Genomic DNA, 21,548 nt, shown 5'->3' on the forward strand with positions numbered 1-21,548 from the left:
AGAAGAAAGCATAGCTGATAGAGGCTCTGGGCAATGTTCTGCTGGAAAACTTCAGGTCCTGCAATTCAGGTGGATGTGACTTTGACACCTAAAGATTTTTCACTGAACAAGGACACCCTTTAATGACAACAGTATTATATAATAGCAGTAGATTCTTTCAGCATGATAATGTGCCCTGACACAGCAAAAAAATAAAATAAAAAATGTTTGAAGAATATGAGAAAGGTTTTAAAGTGTTGACTCGGTGTCCATATTCCAATCAAGCATCTGTGAAATGTGGTACACAAACCAGTACGAACCATGGAGTTCCTGCCTCAGAACTTACAGGAATTAATCTGCTATGAACATCTTGAAGTCAGATACCACAGCAGACCTTTAGCGGTTTTGTGGAGTCCATGCCATCAAAGCTGATTTGGGGCACAAGTAGAACCTATACTGTATTAAGCAGGAAGTGAAGAATGTGATGTGCGCTTGCTGCTTAGTACAATTAAAGGAATATTTTGCGATAATATCCTGACCCAAGACTCTTAAAGATCTTACAGTCTTCACAAAATCAATGTTCATGTATAATTCTTTTTAAAAATGCATTTCTAAATTGTCATAAAAAAGGGTAGTAGAATAGAAAAAGGACATGATCATGGAAACACAGTTGTTTAATCTGAAGCAATAAAAACAAGCAGATGTATTCAGACATGGGATAATTGTCCACTTATCATTTATCAAAACACTATAATCATACAACTCTATTCATCCAGTGATGCCATACAGGATCTTCTCAGTGTAATATGCCAAGGAAATACAAATCTTGTAAATACTAGGAGATTGTAACTATGACACTGCTGTGCTTCTATACTGTTCAGTGTTCGGAAAGAAAAATTCTTCATTGGCATAATTACATTTCTAATAAACTTTAAAAGACAAAGTTTACCCTCCAAATGCAATGAAACAGAATGTTTCGCTAGAAAGCCATCCTTAACATTTTTGCGGTTTTGTCCAAGTCTCATCTTAATCTGCAGTAATAAATCCATGCCCAAGATAGCTTGCAAGGTGTGTGTGAATGTGTGTGTGTGTTTGTAAACACAAACTGAAACAAAAAAAAATCTGGATAGACAGGACCAGATGTATTGACAGATTTAGCAGCATGAATTAGTTCTAGAATATAACGAGTGCTTGGTTTTATTTATTTTGGCACAGTTTAAGTACTTCGAAATTGTCTCAAGCCTTTTGCCCATTTCCAAACAACCTGTGACCTCTTCTAAACTCCAGTAATGGAGCTTGATTCTCCTTGTATTGATTCCCGAATAAATATGTGAAATCTGTAGTTTTAAATGTTATACACTCATGTTGCTACAGCACTCAACAAATGTCATTTTATTAGCAATTTTTTCCTCCACACGAAATAATGCACAGGATACACAGTCAATTAAAAGTAAACGTGACTTAAAAATAAACCAAAAAAAAAAAAAAAAACTGACTTGAAACAAATTCTGAAAAATAAATACACTTTTCATTCAGTTAATAATAATAAAAAAAAAAAACATGAGGGTGGGAGTCAGGTATCTGAGATTGTCCAATTCAAAGAGAAGAGCTCTGACACTGAAGAATATATTTCTTTTAAATGGGCATGCAATCCAGCCGAGAACATACCCCGGAGAACAATTTCCATTCAATTGCCGGTCACTGGGTTAAAAAGGGTAAAGATAATTGGAAAATTCTGTCCCACATGTGTATTCGGAACATCCTCCTTTTTCTTTTTATTCTCCACTCTTTCCTTCCTTCTACGCATTGCTCTCACTCTCTCTAGGCCACATAGTTGTACTGATTGGAGTTCTCCTTGTCTCTTTCCATGTAGTCCCTATCAATGAGTGACTCTATCCTCTTCTTCAAATCAGCAGGCTGCAAGGCAGAGACAAAAACATGGCATCAATTTGCATTCAGCTCCATAAGTATTTGGACAGTGAGGCAATTATTCTAGTTTTGCCTTTGCATACCACCAAAGATGTGATTGAAGTATAGTCATTTAGCTTTAACACGTTTAACAAACAACAGGATTATAGGACACATTCAACCATTTTTAAATACCAATAATATTGTTCATTAGGAATGTAATTGTTCAAGTATTCATACAGAACAGTTTCAGTACAGGACTTTCACACGTGCACCAAACGCAATCCTTGTTTTACGTGCACTTAAAGCGCAGTGTCATTGTGGCTACTCGGTCCGTACCGTGTGCCTAATCACTGACGCTTCCTGTTGTCGCCAACATTTTTACAACAGCGATATGGATTCTTTTGTGTTTTACGTACAGCTTCAAGAATTTCTCTTAAAAGGAGAAATTTCAGACAATTCCACATATCGATGGAGAGAACACCACTGACTCAGTTCCATTGGTAGCCATACTTACACTGCTATATCGTGATACTTTGGATCATAAGTGCGCCTTTCCTTATCCATACTCTTCCTATCATTCTAGCAAAAGTGTCCAAAGAATCTCGTTACAGGACTGGGCAGGCTTTCAATGTATCCTCCAGTCTTATTTAGTCTTTTTGTGCTTCTGTGTTATCAGCTGTTTGCATCTTGAGATAAACCCTCGGTATTTACATTCCTAAAGGTGTTTGTTCATTGTAGACTTTGATAATGACAAGCCTACCTCCTAGAGATTGTTCTGTAATTGGTCAGTGTTGTAAAAAAAAAAAAGTTTTCCTCCTTCACATATTTTGGATTTATTATTATTACATGTAAAAAAAAAAATGTTATTAAAGCACATGATTAAAACTGAACAAATTTCTCATCCTCACCTTAACAGGGAACTTGAGTTGGTTGTAAACCTCAGAGACTAGGAGGTTATGGCTCAAAGTCTTTCTCATCTTCATAATGCGAACAATGGCGGCATCAATCTGGTACTGCCGGTCCTGGAAAACACGCTCTGTAGTGCTAGCTTGTTCCTCCACCTGTAATCGTTCATAAAATAAAAAATGTTTAGTACCCTTCAAGAAGAGAGTTTATTTTCTGATTCAATTGCTGGCTACAGTACCGTTTCTTTCATCTGGATCTGGTTGATCTTAATCCTGAAGAGCTTGTGCTTAAAATCATCATTGCAGGAAAACTTGTCTCCATCTTCCACCTCTTTGCTTTTGGGGATTTTGGTGAGAACCCTTGCTTTGCCACAAGCCAGGGACTGGAGGGTTCGCCTTAACTCACTGTCCTCTGTACACATCAACAAAACATTTTATTTGCCTTATTTTTCTTTGAAACATTATTTTATATATAATATTATTATATAATGTTGCATTGCTCTGCTAATCAATAGACAGCAGATTTAGATAGAATTAGAGCATTCACCTGAATTACTATTTTGAATAATCTTGGTACAACTATAGGCTTTATTAAGATAAAATAAGTGTCTCTATTGCAGAAATCTCAATCATAATTCTAGTATTTTTAAAGTCTGTTTACCTCCAAAAGTGAGAAAGAAAAATGCTTTTGATTATTCCATTCTGGCTGCAGCATGACAACCGAACTGAATAGGCGTATTCACCCATCTCGCTAGAATATGCAAGAATCCCTAAATATAATAGAGTTAAAATGATTTCCTGAATACTCGAGTAATTCTAATAGGAAAAAAATCATTATTTGCTTCGATGCTTCGTTAAGTCTTTTTAACTAGACGCGGAGTATTGTGTTTCCCCACCAACTATTATCACTAATGCACCACCCACTAAACTCTGGAGCGCTCTAGACAGGTAAACATAGGAAAAGCTGCAGAATGAAAAATGGTGGAACGGGGAGAAAACAGCAAGGGGCTAGGAGAAGATTCATATGGAAGCCCATTTCCGGCAATCAATTCTTAGTTTTTTTTTCTCTCACAATTCCGACTTTTATTTTAGCCAATCGGGCAGAGTCGCCCCCTCTGTAGCGCCAGAAAGCTTTACACATTGAAAATGAAATAAGCTACAATCCATAGAATCGCATGGGATCAAACCAATCCTTCGATTCCTGGAGAAAACAACCAGCTCTGGAGACGGATCAAGACCGATAAGGCAGAGGAGCCTCGTTCACACACCAACAGCTTCAAATTTCTGGCCAACAGCAAATGCAAGAAATAAATTGGAATGTGAGAAAAGAACTCGTATAGCGAAGGAATAAGACAGAATTAGTTTTTTTTTTTATGTGCCGGAAACAAGCTTCCATAGATACAGGCCACGGAAAATGACAAAGTTTCCAAAGTTCAAACTTACTCAGAAAGGTTTAGGATAAAAACGGTCAGTCTAGACCCTGAATGCCTAGACCCCAACTTTCAAAAATTCCATGTTCTAATTTTTGATGATCGTCAAAAATTAACTTTTGAAAATTATCTGAGCTGCCATTTAAAACACCAGACAAACACAACAAATTCACAGTCATTTTAACAAATGAGGATCACCCACCTATTCCTGTGGCCAGCTTGATCTCTTCCAAGGAAAATTCTTCCCCTTCATTAAACATCAGCAGAACTAACGTCTGAAATAGTGACACTTGAAGCTCTTTCCTCCCCTTTGGAAAGTAAGAAAACAAGGTTGTCATTGAGCTACTTTCACTTGCATAGTTTGTTCATTATAAATGCCAAATCTACAAGCTAAATGCTACTGATTCATAGAAATCATTCATAACATTCAGTTTGGATTAACAGAAAAGCCCAACCCCATAATATGTGCTTCAAAAGTGGCATACCTCTTTGAACTCAGCTTTTAATACACAATGCCCTAATGTCGATTGCCACTGTAACTTTCTTCCGCTGTGCTTGCCTAGGTAAAAGGTCTTGAAAATTTCCTGTAGCCGCACCATCTTGGAGGAGAAAACAAAGAAAGATCACACTAAATTAGAATTATTGATAAGTTAATTGTAATACAGTAAATTTAAAAAAATCTTCCAAAATTTGCCAAACAAACCTCTGGAGGCAGATGAACTTCCATGGGGACGTATGTTGGCCAATACCCCATAGTGAGAATGTTCACAGTCAGCTCAATGTTACCTGGGATATTTTGGCATTGCATGTACTGAGGTGAAAAAAAAAAAGGTGTTAAGGTGCAATGTGAGCACTCAACCAATCAACTAATCTTAATAGTATATTTTAATAATCTATTACTTGTTTGAATTGCACCATGATATCTTTGGAGAGCTCCATGTCCTTGAACATTCCTTCCAATTTACTAGTAAAAGCTGCACCACATTCTAAATTAGCAACAAAAAAAGCAATCTTTAGTCACACTGTTCAAAGGTATAAATTAAAGCTGTACAGGATAATCTACAGACATGTGCAGCAGTTACCATGTTTCAGCTTCGAGAGCATCGACTTCTCAGCATCAACAGAGGCACTTTTTCCGACCAGCAACCTCTTTGCCAGGTCTTTTTTGTAGAAGGCCTCAAACACATCTTTGCCTATTAAACAAAAAACATCAGATGTTATAATAAAGCATTCTCTTTTTTTTTGGGTGTTTGGGGCGAGGGGGGTTAGTGCCGTGGCAAAGCTATGGGTGGGCCAATGTAGGTATTAGCCCACCTACTTCAAATTGTAGCCCACCCGATCAGAAGTTAGCAATTTTTTCGAAACGATGTTTAAAATCTATTGTTTAAAAAAACAATAAAAATAAACATCCTACCACTTTATAACATTACATATTCGGCTAAAAGAATGATTAATGCAATAGTGATTCGTCATTGCCAGCAGTTCCCTCTCCATATAAGTCATATAAGGGCATCCAAATGAAAAGTTGAATGTGATGCTTTTATTTCTGTTAGTCCTGCCCAGAACGTTGTTTTTATGAAGTAAGGTCTTGATGTGAGATTTGCGTGTTTGCGGAGTTGAAAAATATGAACCGGTCGACACTTTAAAGCAGCCGGAACGGTTTATCCCAAGTGCTGAAAGTTTAACGCTGAATTCAGGCCATCACAAATTTTAGGAAAACCGTATTGTAATTCTTCCCCATGGTATGAGACGTTCGACTTATTGCAATACAGCACAGCTCACAATGCAATTATCTGTAAACTCTCTTCCACAGAATGGATTAAAAAAAACAAACAAAAAAAAAAAAAAAAATCTGAGCCAGGCCTGACTGATGCATCTGGATAGCAAAGGCTGCTTATAGACTATCCGATGGTAAAGGTACAGAATTTGATCAGTTAAATAAAGACAAAGCAATTGGGTCTTTTGTGGAAAAAAATTTAGGTACACATAAAATAATTTCAGAGAAAGTGAGGAAACATTAAACAGGTGGATTTGGAATTGTTCCATTTGCTTTCAAACTGGTACAATGAAAACTTTGAAAGGATCTCACCATAAATAAACCTGAATATGATCATAATCTTGTCCAGCATCTTCTCAAGTTCTTCATCTGTGGCTTCCTTATTCCCCGCCCGCAGTTTTGAATCCACATATTTCGCTGAAAGAGATTTATGGCAGTTATGGGAACATTCACTCAGGAATGCTGCTACTAACTTCCAAACTAGACTGTAATTTCTAAGGATTTCTAAGGATCTTACAAGAGGTAGTAAGAGGTTGCTATAAGAAGTTCTTACCTATGAGCTCTGCAGGTTTGTTCGGCCGCTTGTTTATAAAGGTCTCGAAAGCTTCCTTCATTGCATTTACAAACTTTTCATTTTTCATGAAGCATATCTCGATGATGGAATCCACTTTATCCTTGAAGTCCAGCAGCTCCTGCACCATTGTCTTGTCTTTCTCAGGATTGATAACTATTGTGCTACCAAAGGCCTATAGCATAAAAAATATCAGCATAAAGAGGAAGGATTTTTTTTTTTAATCAGCTAAATCACTCCTAGATCTCTTTTACCTTGATATACTCAATCCAGTGCTGCAGTAGGACCTGCACTCCCCCTCGAACACGACTGAACAGCTGATACAGCAAAGACAAATCCTGGATACGATTCTCATCCAGCAGATGATTCAACCCTACCACACCATTACAAAAGCATTTAGCAAAAAAAAAAATCTACGTTTTCTCTACCAAGGAAAAAAGATTTACATCTAATTCAGCCCAACAGTGTAGAAAATATCACTTAAATTTTTTTATCTTTTGGACAGACTAGTACCTTTCTGAAGCGTTGCGGTCAGATGTTCACCAAGTAACTGCTTCTCCACAGTGGCAATAAGGGGTTTTCTAAAACAGATCACACCAACAGCCAGTCACAAATCCAACATCCCTACGTAAAGAAAATATCCATTTTTTGAAAACTCATTATGAGTTTAAGCATTACTGTGTGCTCTGGTCCAAATATGTGATGACTCTGTCGGCTTCCTCCTCCAAACGTTTGTTTACATGATGGAGATACTCTGGCACCTTCAAAAGAAAAAAATTAAAGATTTATTCATTATTTATTTGTAAGTGCAGATTTTATACATGGAATTTGGTGGTCGGTTTATTTTTAATTAGTTACAGCATGTAGAAGATGCCACACAGGAATTTGAAATGCTAACAAAAAGTGTCGATTCAAAATTGACACATTATATTTAATTTAAATAATAAAAAAATATTTTTAAAAATGTAAAATAATTTTTGAAAAAATAACTTTTTTTTAAAAACCTGTTGGAATATTTCCTATCTGTCTGTGCTCTTGAGCTTTTACGTCTTATGGTTGTCACTAACGTCACTAAAAACAAGTAGACTTTTCAAAATGTTTGCAAATTCGGCAAAATAATAGTTCATTTTAGCTTCTGCAAACATTCACACACAACGGCTCTAAAAGGCTTATGAATAAAAATGCAAAAGGTGTCAACCATGTGTCCCCACAGTGTGTGTAACTATGTACTGTTAGCATAAACATAAAACAGTCTTAGCTGCAGGAAACAGACCAATTCTGGTCACCATTTTACAAAATGCTGACATTGTAAACAGCTACATCACCTCTCTTTCCTGTATCAGCCTCTGACCTTCTGCAGCATAAAGGCGATTTGTCTCCTCCAAAAAGCGTTGCTCAAATGAATCTTGATAAATCTGTCAAACATTTACAAAAATATAAGGTACAGGAAACATAAAGGTATGAATTGTATGGGTTTAGAAAACTGTAGGAAAAAAGGTGGATATACAAATGAAATGAATTGAGAAAACATCAAGGATGAACTTTGATAGAAACAGTTTTGAGATAGAGACCGGGTCTAAAACAGTTTTATATGTTATATAGACAAATATATTGAATCATTAGAAACAAATGTTAAATAAACAGTTGTTGAAAGTTTAAAATGCAATAGTCTTAATATGGCTAATAGTGAAAACTGTACCATAAAATAGAGCATGCAGCACATTTCTATTTCTAATTCCAACAATGTGTGAATTTATATAGGAAAATGATTAATCAGCTTTAATGTGGCTCGTGCAATTAAACTAGACTCTGAATATTACATAATCAACATTACAGCACCTGTCAAGAGTTTTGGAAACACCTAGTCTTTTTTTTATGACACATGCACATCCTATATGTTTATATATAACAAAATAATAAAAGGCCAAAAGCACACACACATTTTTGTCTCTAACAAAAGAACCATTAAGACGGACAATAGGAGAGATGATGTTACCAGACTGCCTTATACCCACAGTCAGAACGGAGGTGGAAGCTTAATGGTTTGAAGATGTTTTGGAACAGGGAAGGTTGGAAACTTATTCCAGGTGAAAGGAATACTGAATTGCTCCCATTCCACATCTGTACTACAGGACCTAACTTCACTACACAACAAAACAATGACCAGAAACACCAGAGAGCAATCAATCACCTGGAGTGTTATCTGTAATGGAATGGCCTGCCCAGTCACTACACCAAAATCATTTAAAACTGCTTTAGGGAGAGCTGTATCACAAGGTCAGAAAGAATTATCCAACTAGTAAAGAACACATGTGGCAAGTTTGACAAAAAAAAAGCATGGCAAAGTATTTCAGCTGTTTATACAAACAAACTGTCTGAACGCCATATTTGTCTAAAGATGTTTTTCATGCTAAGGGATGATTTTCCAATGAAAATAAAGCATACACTCTGTACATTTATATATTTGTTTTTTTGTCAAAATAAATGTTCATACTGTTACATTATCTAGTTTGTTGCATATAAACAAAAGGTACATGCAAATCTTTCTCCTATAAGCCATAAAAGACCCATAAAAAGATTCTAACCTTTCAACAGGCACTGTCAATATCTACTTCAAAAAGCCCAAAACATTTCATAAAAGAAAATAACGAAAATCCATTTGTGTCCATTGCAAAAATGAAAGGTTTTACAGTAGTTAAGCTAGGTTTACAAATACAGTAACTAGTAGCACAAAGCACCTGGAGGACAATCATTTACAGCAAGAGACTTTTCTCAACATGAAGTAGAACATTTTTACTACTACTGGGAGTGAATAAAACAGCATGCACATGATCCAACTCCTGATTTGTGGCATGCCAGATGCATCACCAACTGACAAACCAGACTTCATAGACACCTCATAGTACAACAAGTTTATAGCTATGAATCACATGCACTTTAATTGTCTTTAATCCAAATCATAGTTGCAACCACGTTAAACTCTATCACCACTGAACACACCTACATCAAGTCAACATTGGCCATGTCGCCATGCACTGTGAGTCGCTGTACATCATGTGTGAATGTAGCTTATGAGTGTGCTTTATTTCCACAGCTAGTTTGTGTAATGGTTTAAAACACAGGGCCAAAATGCAGTAACCAGGAAAAACTATACAAAAAAAATCTTGTACCACAGCACTGCTTCATTCTCAATTATGATTAACCTGGAAAGTTTCATTTTAAATAAAAGCATGGCTTTGACATATATCTTAGCAATAATGCAAATCAGTTTTATATTAATGCTTGTTTCTAGAGTTACAACTTGTTACATAGTGGCTGAATCAGATTTTTTTTTGTCTGATGCTTAAATATGGATTTTTCTTTTCTGTGAAGACATTTGGAACTACAATTAAAGTACACCCTCTTTTAATTCTTTAACCTTTCAGGACATAATAAAAAACATCTAGTCATGTGGTGTTTATCTGAGGATGTATTCACCTGAACAACACGACATATTACACCATAATTTTACAAAGATTAAGCCAAAATGGAAGTTTCATGTGTGAAAAAAGTAAGTCTACCGTATAATTTTATAGCCTGCAGAACCACCTTTAGGAGCAATATCCTGAAGTAATTGTTTATGACTTTACCAGTCTTTCACATCATTGTGGAGGAACATTTTCAGTTCATTGGGGTTAGTGTGCATTTATTTATGATCAGCTCTCATAAGGCCCTTCAACTGAATATAAGTCAGGTTGTGGTCTAGACATTGACTAAGACATTTTTAACACCTTGATTCTGTTCTTTTTCAGCCAGATTTGTGCGTGTGCTTGGGATCATTGTACTTTTGCATGACCCAGTATCAGACAGATGACAAGATGTTCAGGTCCTGTGGCCGCAAAACAAGCACAAATTATGAAACCTCATCATAGTGAACATCATAGTGCTTGACAGTTAGTATGAGGCATTGCACAGTCTGATCCTGGAGAAGATCAGCAACTGTCATAGATGTTGCTACTTAAAAAAATAAAGTTCCTTTCTAGAATGATGGCCATTTGTTTGGAATTTGGCCTTATATCCATTTTCAGATTGAGACTGATAGGCAGCTACAATTGCTTCTCCAAGATCATTGCTGATGTCATCACCTGACTGCTAATTAGCCTCTTAAATCATAATTTCTTCACAAACTGCTTTTCCAATTTGGCTTTATTTTTTTGTAAAAATAAATAATGACACTATGTATTATTTTGTGTTGTTTATTTGAGCTCGTATTTACCTCATTTTAAAACCTGCTTAGGACCAGATCATTTTACCTCGATACATACTTAGCGTTTTTGGTAGGACTAAGTGGCCACTGGAAAGCGTGCAGGCATGCGAGCATTGATTTCAAGGTTTTCCTTCTTGTTTTCTTTTGCAGTTTCTGACTGAATCAGAAAAATAAAAGTTGGTGCTTATAATTGCTAGAACTCAATTGTTAAAAACTGACTTGTTGCTTGGACATTCCACAGCTTTAAAAGCAACAATAAACTGCCAAAACATGACATTTCCTTATTTTAATACAATTCCTAAATGATAATTTTTTTTTTTAAATAATAAATAATAACCTGCAGCTGTATAAAAGAAATAACGCACTCCAGGACATAAGAGTTATAAGAAAATATGCAGTTATAACGAAATAATCAATTCTGCTTCACATTCCTGTCAGACATATTTAACTGTACAACCTGAAGCGTTTAATTTCTAATCCTTCACACATACAGATCGAGGTTTAGTATTACCTGTAGGTCAGAGAGCATGCTCAGTAGACTCCTTAGCAGAGAGCGATCTATAGCCTCGCCATTGCGTTCTCTCTCTATGAGGAGCAGGATCCCATCGATTGTCTTGCTCTGTACTTTCCAATCACTGATGATGTAGAAACGAAACAACTCCAGCCCCATGTCCCTGAAGATATAAGAAATATGATTCAGTTATTAATAACTTACTAATTTAAACAATAAAAAATAATTCCAGCAAATAGGAATACATACCAGATAGATGGCAGCATTGAATTTTGTAAAACATATGTACGGTCCAAAAACAAAAATATACTCCTAATCATGATCTGGTCAAATAAAGCAAAGTCAAGAAGAGAAAGAATTACATTGTTGCATATAAAAACAAAGCCAAGTTTCTAAGAGTAAACAAAAAAAAAAGAACAAGAATAATGCAGTAAAACATTTGTAAACCAAAAAATTATAATACAATTAGTTTACATTAAATAAACACCACTGTCCTGCAATATAGCAGCGCTATAGAAAAATCATGGGGATAAATCAATCCAAATTCCCAGCTTTACATTTGTGACCATTAAAAAAATACCAAAATGGTGGTATGAGTAAATAATGACACCACTACACATTAGTGTTGTATATTACACATAGGTACAAACAGAACATGCTTTTCAAGTGGCATTATTACAGACATATTTACAAATATTTACAAAATAATCATTAAATTCAATGGTTTAATTTCAAGGTAGTTCTCTTACCATCTGTCTGCAGTGGTCTTGCCAACATTTGTCTATTTTCTTTAAGAAAAGCACACTGTCCAGAGAGTCCGTAACAGCAGGGTTAAGAACAAATAGGCATCCTCATCATGTCAGGTCAATCAAAATTTAGCTAAATCTGGTATCATATCACAGCTTGTGTTTCATAGACTTCACATTTACTTGTAAACAAGAGCTACAGCAAGATTTTGAACACAGCAAACTGTGCAAGATCAACACGCTGAAAAGGATATTCTCGAAACTCATCGATTTGTGCCTTGATGTGGTCTTCGCATACCATCCTCAGCTGCTTATACAGCTTGGCCGATATCTTATGGGAGCACAAATTCTCAACAGCCTGAAAATATATGGAGAACATGGCAACGTGTATTAATGGGGAAACAAACAAACAAACAAAAACAAACTGCACAGTGTTATTAGAATATGCACCATTCTTGCAGAAAGGGTCATGTTATAGAAGGAAAAGCAGTACTGCCTGAACAAGGGCATCACTGTTAGGACCTGTTTAACCAGCAAGCTCACACGAGTCTACAATACCAAACACTTATATTCCCACCTGATAAAGCTCTTCCAGATTGTACTTTATTGACGTGCTATTCTGTATGGCCTCCACTGCTTCCTTCAACTTCTGCCATGTCTCCCGTGTGTAGTTTTCTGGCAATTTGGGCTTTTCTGTCAAAATACAGAATACAGGCTATAATATAATAATACGACAAGAAGTCAATTTCACCAAATAATAATACGTTCCTGACTCACTTATTGAACTGGGAAAACCGTATATAGAAATCTGCATGCTATGATTAAAGAATAATCAGGAGTCAAAATGTAGCATCCAATATACTGAATAATGGGATTAACTTTAATATGAAAAGCCTGGTTTGATTTTCATCATAAATGTGGATTTCTAATGAAAAGGTCTTCGTGTCATCTCAAATCACTTTTCATTAAAGCATATTTGGTATAGGTTCTGATACTTATATTTAAGGTAAAACTTCAACTTATATGGTAAATAAGTACTTATAAAGCATCTAACGCAACACTACTTGAGACTCAGTGTCCATGCTTTAGATTTATAAAGAGTGTCGTGTTCTGACGTGACAACTGTATACGTTCAGGTTCATGTCTATAATATTAAACATGAATGAAAATGAAAAGGCATATTTTCAAAGCGTCAAGAAAAAAAAACAGACATGGCGTAAAAGGCCAGTGGTTTTTTTTTTTTGTTTTTTTTTGTTTTTGTGGAGAGGAGGAGAAGGAGAGGGGGGGGTCTCTTTTACCCTTAAAGTTTTTGATCACAAGTTTCTTAGCAGCTCCAGGTTTGCTGTTGGTGAATGTCGCCGAGCCGGCGGATTTGGTGAGTCCGTTAGCGTGGCCGGAGAAAAAGGCGCTTTTCGCCTTGGAGCACGACGCTGTGGGCGACTCCTCTGCCATCTTCACATCCAGTCCTGCGCACTCTGAGCGCTCCTCGAACCGCAACTTCTTCTGAATGTGCTGCGCCGAGGAGGACGAGCAGGACGCGGCTCTGGTGGATCTGGGAGAAGCAGAGACGGAATCGGTGTCCTCCTCCTCCCTGTCCGAGCTGTGAATCTTCCTCTTCCTGCACGGCGTGAGACTGCTGTCGCTGTTCACATCCGAAGCCGCTGCCGCCGCCGCTTTGGCCTCTTGGCTTGGCGCTGGGGGATTAGGGGAAGGTAAACCTGTTGGAAACATGAAAAAAAGAAATACCCCCCCCAAAAAATATACCAAGTAGGTGATCTGCTAAATGCTGCGCTCCTGGAAGTGCTGCTGGTGAAAGGGTTTCTATAGTCCTTTGGCCCTTAGTGTTGGGGGGATAATAAATCCGAAAACCAAGCGTCCAGTCACTGTTTCGCATTAAAGAGACAATAAATTGAGAACTGTAGCCCTACTTAGAGCCTCTCTTTTCTTGTTATTGCTGGCAGAGGAAAGATGGTTGATTACTGCTTCCTCTTGGACACAAGCTTGTGAGATCCTTCAAACTGATTCCAATTCATTTCCGTCCACTTCACACACCACTGTACTCAGTATTAGTTCGGTCTGTATTTATATTTCGTTTCATCACTATATGGCCGTTTTATCTTTAAAATAACCCCGATTATATATAGTTGTGATAAACTTTACAGGCCGATCCGTTGACCTACCGGAAGTACTTCCTATGCTGTTGTGGTTAGCCTGTTAGCTCCGTGTCTTAGCTCAGCCGCTGCTCTGTACGCGTGGGGATTTCTCATGATCTGAGTTTGCCACCAGGGGGCGCGCGAGACCTGTTTCAACCGTACAGCGTGTATTTGAATTACAAACACAGCAGTCATCAGAGAATCACATTCAATAAAGTGAAGGAAACAGCATGAAAAGGGCTTTCGTCTGTTTACTCACATTAAATTATTTATATATCATCTGTATATACACTGTGCATAACTTTTGTAAATACAATGTACATGTTTCTTATTGTAAATGTCTACATATTTAATATTTCTCTACAAATACTGTGCCTTACACACATCTCGCTCAGTTTTACATTTCTCAAACTTTTTATTTTATAAAAAAAATTATAAGTCTGTCTTTTTCTCAGTATGTATACATACATATATTTATTTACTGTATATTTGCATATTTTTCTGCACTTGCTGTCTACCTGTATTATGCAGTACTATCTAATGCACTAACAGAACCTTAAGGTGTGTTTGGGATGGCATTCCACTGCAAAATGCTGTGGCATTCATGTTGGTTAAGTGTGCCCTTATTTTTGAAGTCACCAACAGTATCACACCTCCTGTTCACCCTCAGTCGAAGAGGGCAAAAGTCCACACATCCTTAACTCAAATAGAAGTATAGATATTCATGATTTGAAAGACTCTGGTAAAAATCAAAGTACTGACTATACTTTTTCACTCAAGTTTAAGTAAAGAAGTTTGGGCTCTGACATGTAATTAAGTAAAAAGTAGCCTTTATTCCTACCTGTTTTAGTGTCTTGCTGGTATTTGGACCTCACATAATATTAATATATTAATTCAAAATAATGTACATTTTGTTACATAATGAATGTATCCAGGCTAAACAACCATCATATAGAACACAAGCAGAGAAAAAATTATGATCATCAGGAATGTCTCTCTTCTCAGTCATGTTTACATTGCTGATTCCCTCTGTCTCAACCACTTTAGCCATACTTCTTGTTGCCTTCTGCCTTGCTTGTTAGCTTCATAGTCGAGTCTACATATGTGGTGTGTGATAATTAGGAAATGATACACCAGTGGAAGGTTGAAAAAGAAGGCCCAATGACTAGAAATAGGTTGATGGGTTTAAGTATCATGTCAACAAATAAACAAGGTTTATAAATATAATAAATAAAAAGCAAATATTTGTGTAAAAGGTTTTATGAGTGAATGTACAAAGTTGTGAAGTAAAATACCAGAAAAGATACCAGAAAAATATACTTAAGTATATTAACAAAGTATTTGTACTTCACTACTTCCCATCTCTGCCCTCAGTACGTTTAACAAAGACAGGGCGGTTAGAACAAAATAAACAAATGTGGACAGTTTTTCACTGTTTAATGTCCATTCCTTGTGTTTCTTGGATCAAGCAAGTCTCTTCTGCTTGTTGATTTTCCGAAATAATAGATTCTTTGACGCAATTTGAGCATGAATGCTTGACAAACCCAGTCTCCTCCAAACAGTGAATGTTGAAAAATGTCCATTTAACCTTTCGATGCATCTAATCTTTAAATCGGTGGTTTCTGAGGCCGGTGATTTTAGAAAACATGTTCTCTGCAATAGAGGAACCGCTTGGTCTTCCTTTCTTGGAACGGTTCACATGAGAGGCTGTTTCATCATCGCATTTTAATGGTTTTAATGATAACTATATAATTTCTAACCCTAACATGGATTTGTGCAGTAGTTGTATTAGCTGTAATAGGGCTAATGACCCTGTATTTAACATTTTTTTCTGTATAAAACAACTAATGGTCTAAAGCACAGAAAGAGGCAGAAATGTCACAAATGAACTTTTGACAAGGCATATCTGTAAAACCATTCCTTGTGGCTATCTCGTGAATATGAGAGAATGACACGAGTTTGGCAAGTTGTCATCAAAGCTCAATGTAGCTACTTTGCTTCAATCTAAAATATAAAACATTCTGGGTTATATAACACTTTTTGTTTACTACATAATTCCATATATTTTGGATGTCTTTATCATTAATGGACGATGTTGAAAGTTATAAAAATAAAGAAAACTCACTGAAGCAGAAGGTGTGTCCAAACTTTTCTTTACTGGTACTGTGCGTAAATATACTGGTACTGGTCTCCTTACGCTGTTGTTTTGTGTGCAAACGAACCTGGTGTCAGCTGTACCAATACTAATAATTATTATTAATAAAGAATCGTTTTGTATAATATGTGTTTTAGAAACATTTGTGAGTTACACATTTCCCTCGTATATTGTATTTGCCGTGGTATAAGCAAACAGCCACCTAGATTTACACGTGACACAAATATGAAAAAAATAAATAAATACATATATATATATATATATATATATATATATATATATATATATATATATATATATATATATATATATATATTAATCCTCTCTGTGGGATTTTGTGATACATGGCAACACGACTGCCTGTCATGTGACGTCCTATCAGCTGGGCTGATTTTTCAGGCTTTTATACCGCCTGCTCCAGCGCTCAGTCAGGTTCAGCTCTTTATTTTTTAAGTTCACACACGTCGGAGTCTCGGTTTTCTGGGAGCTGTGTGGCGAAATAAACGTGGAAATGTTGCCCTGCGTTTGCCTGTTCGTTTTGCTTCCTTTGTGTGGTAAGTGGACGTACATTTTTTTTTTGAGTGCGCCATTGGAGCAACTTTTTTTCTTAATTCCAAAATTTGAGGCCCGGATGTTAACAAGCGAACCCGCTTCCCGTTGTTTTGATGAAGCAAATTACTTACTGTTTATAAACTGTTGAATATTTAGTTTTATTAAGACATTTATTGGTTAAAACAGTGTTTGCTTGCACTATATAATTGTTCGGTAGCCTAAGTCTGACGCATTTTGATCCACCGCTAGTTAACGGTTTCTACTTGCTAGCTGTCTCCTCTGAACACCAAAAATGAAACGAAACACTTCGTTCCCAGTGTATCATTTACTCAATTACGCTAAATGAACTTAAGATGGATAAATTGTGTTTTTGGGGCATTGAAATAGACTGCCATTTCGTTGTGGTGTAGGCTTTTGAAGGACACGTGACCGCTGCACCTTTTCCTTGCATGTCTTCATCTGACACCATGTGACCAGGGGCGCTTGTTATACGAGACACCTTTGTACGATGCCTCAAGCTAATCATTATATCGTGACCTGGCTTTAATTTTCATCTAAACTTATCACCTGTGCGTGAGCATTTAAGTATCACTTGACTGTAAAATGCTTTGCTTTTTGAGGCCAGTTAATCTGATCAGGGCTTCAAGCCTCAGCATGACCAAGTGACCACTGTGACCAAGGCCCTAAATTCTCTCTGCTCCAGGGTGGCTGTATCCTGTGCTCTGACCCTGTGCTCTGACCCTGGCTTCCTAACAAGCTGGGATGTGCAAAGAGAGAATTCTACTTAGTTTTTGTGACAAATAAGGGCTCTTGTTTCCTCTTTTTTAAAGAGGTGTACTTATCCTTTTTTTTTTTTTTTTTGTGGTGACGGGTAAAGCAGGTATACATGCGTAGGTGAAGTTAATATTTGTGCCCTTTCACTTTCCTATTATTTAAAAAATTCTTGTCACTTAAATATCTTATTTGGACTCCATGAAGACTATTGAACTAATTCAGAATATCACTCCTGTTTGTATGCCTGCTGAGAAATCATTGGGATTTCTCCAATCCTGTGACCTAGTTTAGAGAAAGCAAATCATGAGATCATTAATACTTCCAATCATAGATCATGTCTTAATCTAAAGCACCTGATCCTGCTAATCAAGGTCTTCAATGTATCGATGCCAGGTAGGTTGTCTGAGAAGGAAACAATTCTGACCTGAAATCAATGGCCCTTATTCATGAGGTGTTATTTGTTATTAAAATATATATATATATATATATATATATAATATAATATAATATAAAAAATAACTAAAATTGGGGTGGATCTACCTTTTTGGTTTCTTCAGCTTGATGTTTCATCTTTAAAATGTACAAACATGCCAAAGTTGCTCATTCACAGTTGGGGTGTGGTGGCTAATGTGATTAACATTTCTCTACACATTTGCAGTTCGTGGACAGGCTGATTTGCTTATGTCAACACCTTCAAAGAGCTTGATATTTCCTACTGATCAGCCAGTTTTGGAAGATACTGCTGCTCCTTCTGTCCCCACTACCACAGAAAGCTCTGCCAATGCTGTAACCACTCTCGAGCCACATGTGCCCAGTTCTACAACTTCTCAGCATGCTCCAGACAGGGATTCAACTCGAACCATCATGCAATCTACTGCTACAACTGTTACTCTAAACATTCCACCTGCCCCTTTGCCCACCAGTGTTACAACGGCCCAGCCAACCACTTTGCCCACCAATGCTACAACGGCCCAGCCAACCACTTTGCCCACCAATGCTACAACGCCCAGCCAACCACTTTGCCCACCAATGCTACAACGGCCCAGCCAACCACTTTGCCCACCAATGCTACAACGGCCCAGCCAACCACTTTGCCCACCAATGCTACAACGGCCCAGCCAACCACTTTGCCCACCAATGCTACAACGGCCCAGCCAACCACTTTGCCCACCAATGCTACAACGGCCCAGCCAACCCCTTCGCCCACCAATGCTACAACGGCCCAGCCAACCCCTTCGCCCACCAATGCTACAACGGCTCTGCCAACCCCTTCGCCCACCAATGCTACAACAGCCACCACTCCAGGTCCTACGTCCCCGCCACAACCCACAGTTGGTGATTATGTTGTCCGGGCTGAGTGGAACTCCTCTGCGTGTTTAATGGCAAAGATGGGCTTGCAGTTTAGCTTCAAAATGGTATGTGTACATAAGGCACAGTTATGACCTGTTATAAGCTAGTGTTATTAATTTTTCACATGAATTTTCTTAACATGTCATGTGCATTGTGTCCTTAGGGTGACCACTTTCAGACAGTAAATCTAGACCCAAATCCTAATGTCACCAAAACCAGTGGAATTTGTGGTAACGGTGGCTTTGCCACACTTGTGCTGAAATCAGACAGCATAACTGTCCAGTTCATCTTTGCAAATGTAAGTAATTTTGTTTATAGACCTGCATCTGTGTACATTAGCCTATTTTGTATTTGCAAATTGGCTTTATCTCTTTGGCCTAAATCAAACCTGTGCCAGCCACTCCCAGCATTTAAGGTTGTTCTGTTGGTCCACCCAAAACTTACTGAATATTTGATTTCTTTATAGCAAACAAGCAAATTCTTTTTGAGTGCCTTGAACTTGACTGTGACTGATGGAAGCGGTAAGTAATTCATAAGTACAGAAGTGCGTTTTCCTTCAGTGGTTGTTTTGAAGAGACTTTCTTACACCTGCTTTTTGGTCACAGGCACCACCTTCACTGATCAAACTGGTAACTTATCTCTATGGGAGGCATCATTGGGGAGCTCATACATGTGCAAAAAGGAGCAGAGCTTCAACATCTCAGACGCCCTAATTCTGAATACATTTGAGCTACAAGTTCAGCCGTTTGAAGTCATGAATGACCAATTCAGCACAGGTAAGATTTGGTCACTTGTTTACATTTGGAAAAAAAAACCTACCATGCCATTTAATCATTTTCCATGCTTGTGATTGGTTTTTATGTAATGTGAAATTGCAGCCTTATCTTTTTATTTTATTTTTTTCTGCCTGCAGCCCATGAATGCTCAGTGGATGACAGCAGCCTCTTAATCCCAATCATTGTTGGCGCAGCTCTGGCTGTCTTGATTCTCATTGTAGTGATTGCATACGTGATTGGTCGACGAAAGACCTATGTTGGATATCAAACCCTGTAATAAAATCCTTGAATCACAAATAATACTTAATTCAGGTTCTCCTGATGTGATCCTGGCCAATGCAACTGTTAACCATTTCATTTGCCTAGTGCTGCAATGTCAATGTTCTATTGGTTAAGGTAATTACTGATTTGGCAGCTCTTTCAATTCTGTGTATCTGTTCCAGAATCATGGGCCCTGTTGTGTATTTTATCCCCTGTGGGTTTTGTTTTTGGCCCCATCTTTCCCTTTCTGTAGTATTAGAAGCAAGTGAAATGCCTTATTTCCTCCTCAACTTGAGCACTTATGTTTTATGACTATTGATTCATTGCCCTTGTATTATAGGAGATTGGTCAATATTCTGATGGTGGGGCAGTTCTATACTTCAATAACTTAATATTGGATGTTACACTTGCTTCTGCTGCAGTGATTTAAGAATAGGCATAATTAAATTGTCAGACCTTGTTTTTGGGTGGATTGGTGGGGAAAGAATTGATTGGTGTAGTGGGAGGTAAGTTGCACAATATACTTCCAATGTCATTACCTTTTCAAAGAAATTGCTCTTCTGTCAGTTTTGGACTAAAGGCTTTGAAAAGGGTTGGCCAGCTTCAGTTCTCTGTAAATAAAAGAACTAAACTGAGTGTCGAGGAATAATAAAAATAAATGCTGCCGATTTCGCCTCTAAATTGCCTTTGCTGTAGGATCAATTCTTAATGTGTTGCTTTTACTGTTTTCCCAACCTAAAGTGCTGTACTAGCTCCACAATTTGATTAAATGCTGAATTGTTGCTTAGATTAAAAGTCTTTTATTGGATTTACTCAAAAAAAAAATACTAATTGCATGCTTTTTTTTTTTTTTTTTTGGACTAGCTGTGTGCACTTGTTTTTTTTTTTTTAATGAGGATTTGAAAAGTGTAACTTTCCAAATTGTGGGAACAATGGGGAAAAAAAAAAAGTGCATGTAATCTGTCCATTTTGAGTGGCTTTCATTTTGAGCCCTGAACTTTGGGTTGGAACATTGAAAAGCAACACTGATTGCATGCTGGGGTACTTTGTCTTTCATGGCAAAGGCATAAGCACAGGTGAATAGGTGTCATTTTGAATGCCTTGTTTGTTTATAACCCAAATGGCACAGCCTTTTAAAATCTTGACTGCCTTCATGTTGCTCATTCCATCTGCCATCATCTGCATCAGATTTCATGTTGCTGAGAATCGCTTGTACATACCTTTTTTTCTTTCCCACCTGATTGTTAAACTGCTGTTTGCTAAACGAAGTCTGATCAGTGTGGTTTGGTCAAAGTCTGATTCATCCCTTGCTTAATGAAGCGTGTGGTAGAGTTCAGAAGATCTGTCAAATTTCAAGCTGTCTTCGTTTTTGGCAATGTGATTTCATAAAAAGGGAATTCTGACTCATTGTATTAAATATTTAATAAATTCTGGCACCCTGTCATTGAAAA

General features: G+C 37.3%; 2 protein-coding genes across 4 annotated transcripts; one reads left to right on the forward strand and one right to left on the reverse strand.

Moving 5' to 3' along the window:
* Window positions 1-635: 635 nt before the first annotated feature.
* cul4b (cullin 4B) lies at window positions 636-14,517 on the reverse strand. Of its 2 annotated transcripts, none has more exons than XM_046849885.1 (20): window positions 13,375-14,517; window positions 12,654-12,769; window positions 12,331-12,434; window positions 12,080-12,149; window positions 11,580-11,653; window positions 11,331-11,493; window positions 7,899-7,988; window positions 7,252-7,334; window positions 7,087-7,154; window positions 6,828-6,946; window positions 6,556-6,748; window positions 6,315-6,419; window positions 5,308-5,418; window positions 5,141-5,211; window positions 4,929-5,036; window positions 4,711-4,824; window positions 4,428-4,533; window positions 3,035-3,207; window positions 2,799-2,951; window positions 636-1,896 (listed from the first exon to the last, which is right to left on the reverse strand). In XM_046849885.1, the coding sequence occupies exons 1-20, from the start codon at window positions 13,805-13,807 to the stop codon at window positions 1,801-1,803; spliced, it is 2,550 nt and encodes an 849-aa protein (XP_046705841.1). In that variant the 5' UTR covers window positions 13,808-14,517; the 3' UTR covers window positions 636-1,800. The 2 variants fall into 2 exon arrangements, with proteins under 2 accessions (XP_046705841.1, XP_046705840.1); XM_046849884.1 differs by having other exon boundaries at window positions 5,126-5,211; window positions 13,375-14,485.
* A 2,263-nt stretch (window positions 14,518-16,780) lies between these two features.
* Window positions 16,781-21,548, forward strand: lamp2 (lysosomal-associated membrane protein 2). Of its 2 annotated transcripts, XM_046849463.1 has the most exons (5): window positions 18,433-19,125; window positions 19,224-19,358; window positions 19,527-19,581; window positions 19,666-19,836; window positions 19,974-21,548. In XM_046849463.1, the coding sequence occupies exons 1-5, from the start codon at window positions 19,090-19,092 to the stop codon at window positions 20,111-20,113; spliced, it is 537 nt and encodes a 178-aa protein (XP_046705419.1). In that variant the 5' UTR covers window positions 18,433-19,089; the 3' UTR covers window positions 20,114-21,548. The 2 variants fall into 2 exon arrangements, with proteins under 2 accessions (XP_046705418.1, XP_046705419.1); XM_046849462.1 differs by lacking the exons at window positions 19,527-19,581; window positions 19,666-19,836; window positions 19,974-21,548 and adding an exon at window positions 16,781-16,938 and having other exon boundaries at window positions 18,369-19,125.

This window comes from Silurus meridionalis, chromosome 5, assembly GCF_014805685.1.
Source record: "Silurus meridionalis isolate SWU-2019-XX chromosome 5, ASM1480568v1, whole genome shotgun sequence".
Taxonomy (NCBI): domain Eukaryota; kingdom Metazoa; phylum Chordata; class Actinopteri; order Siluriformes; family Siluridae; genus Silurus; species Silurus meridionalis.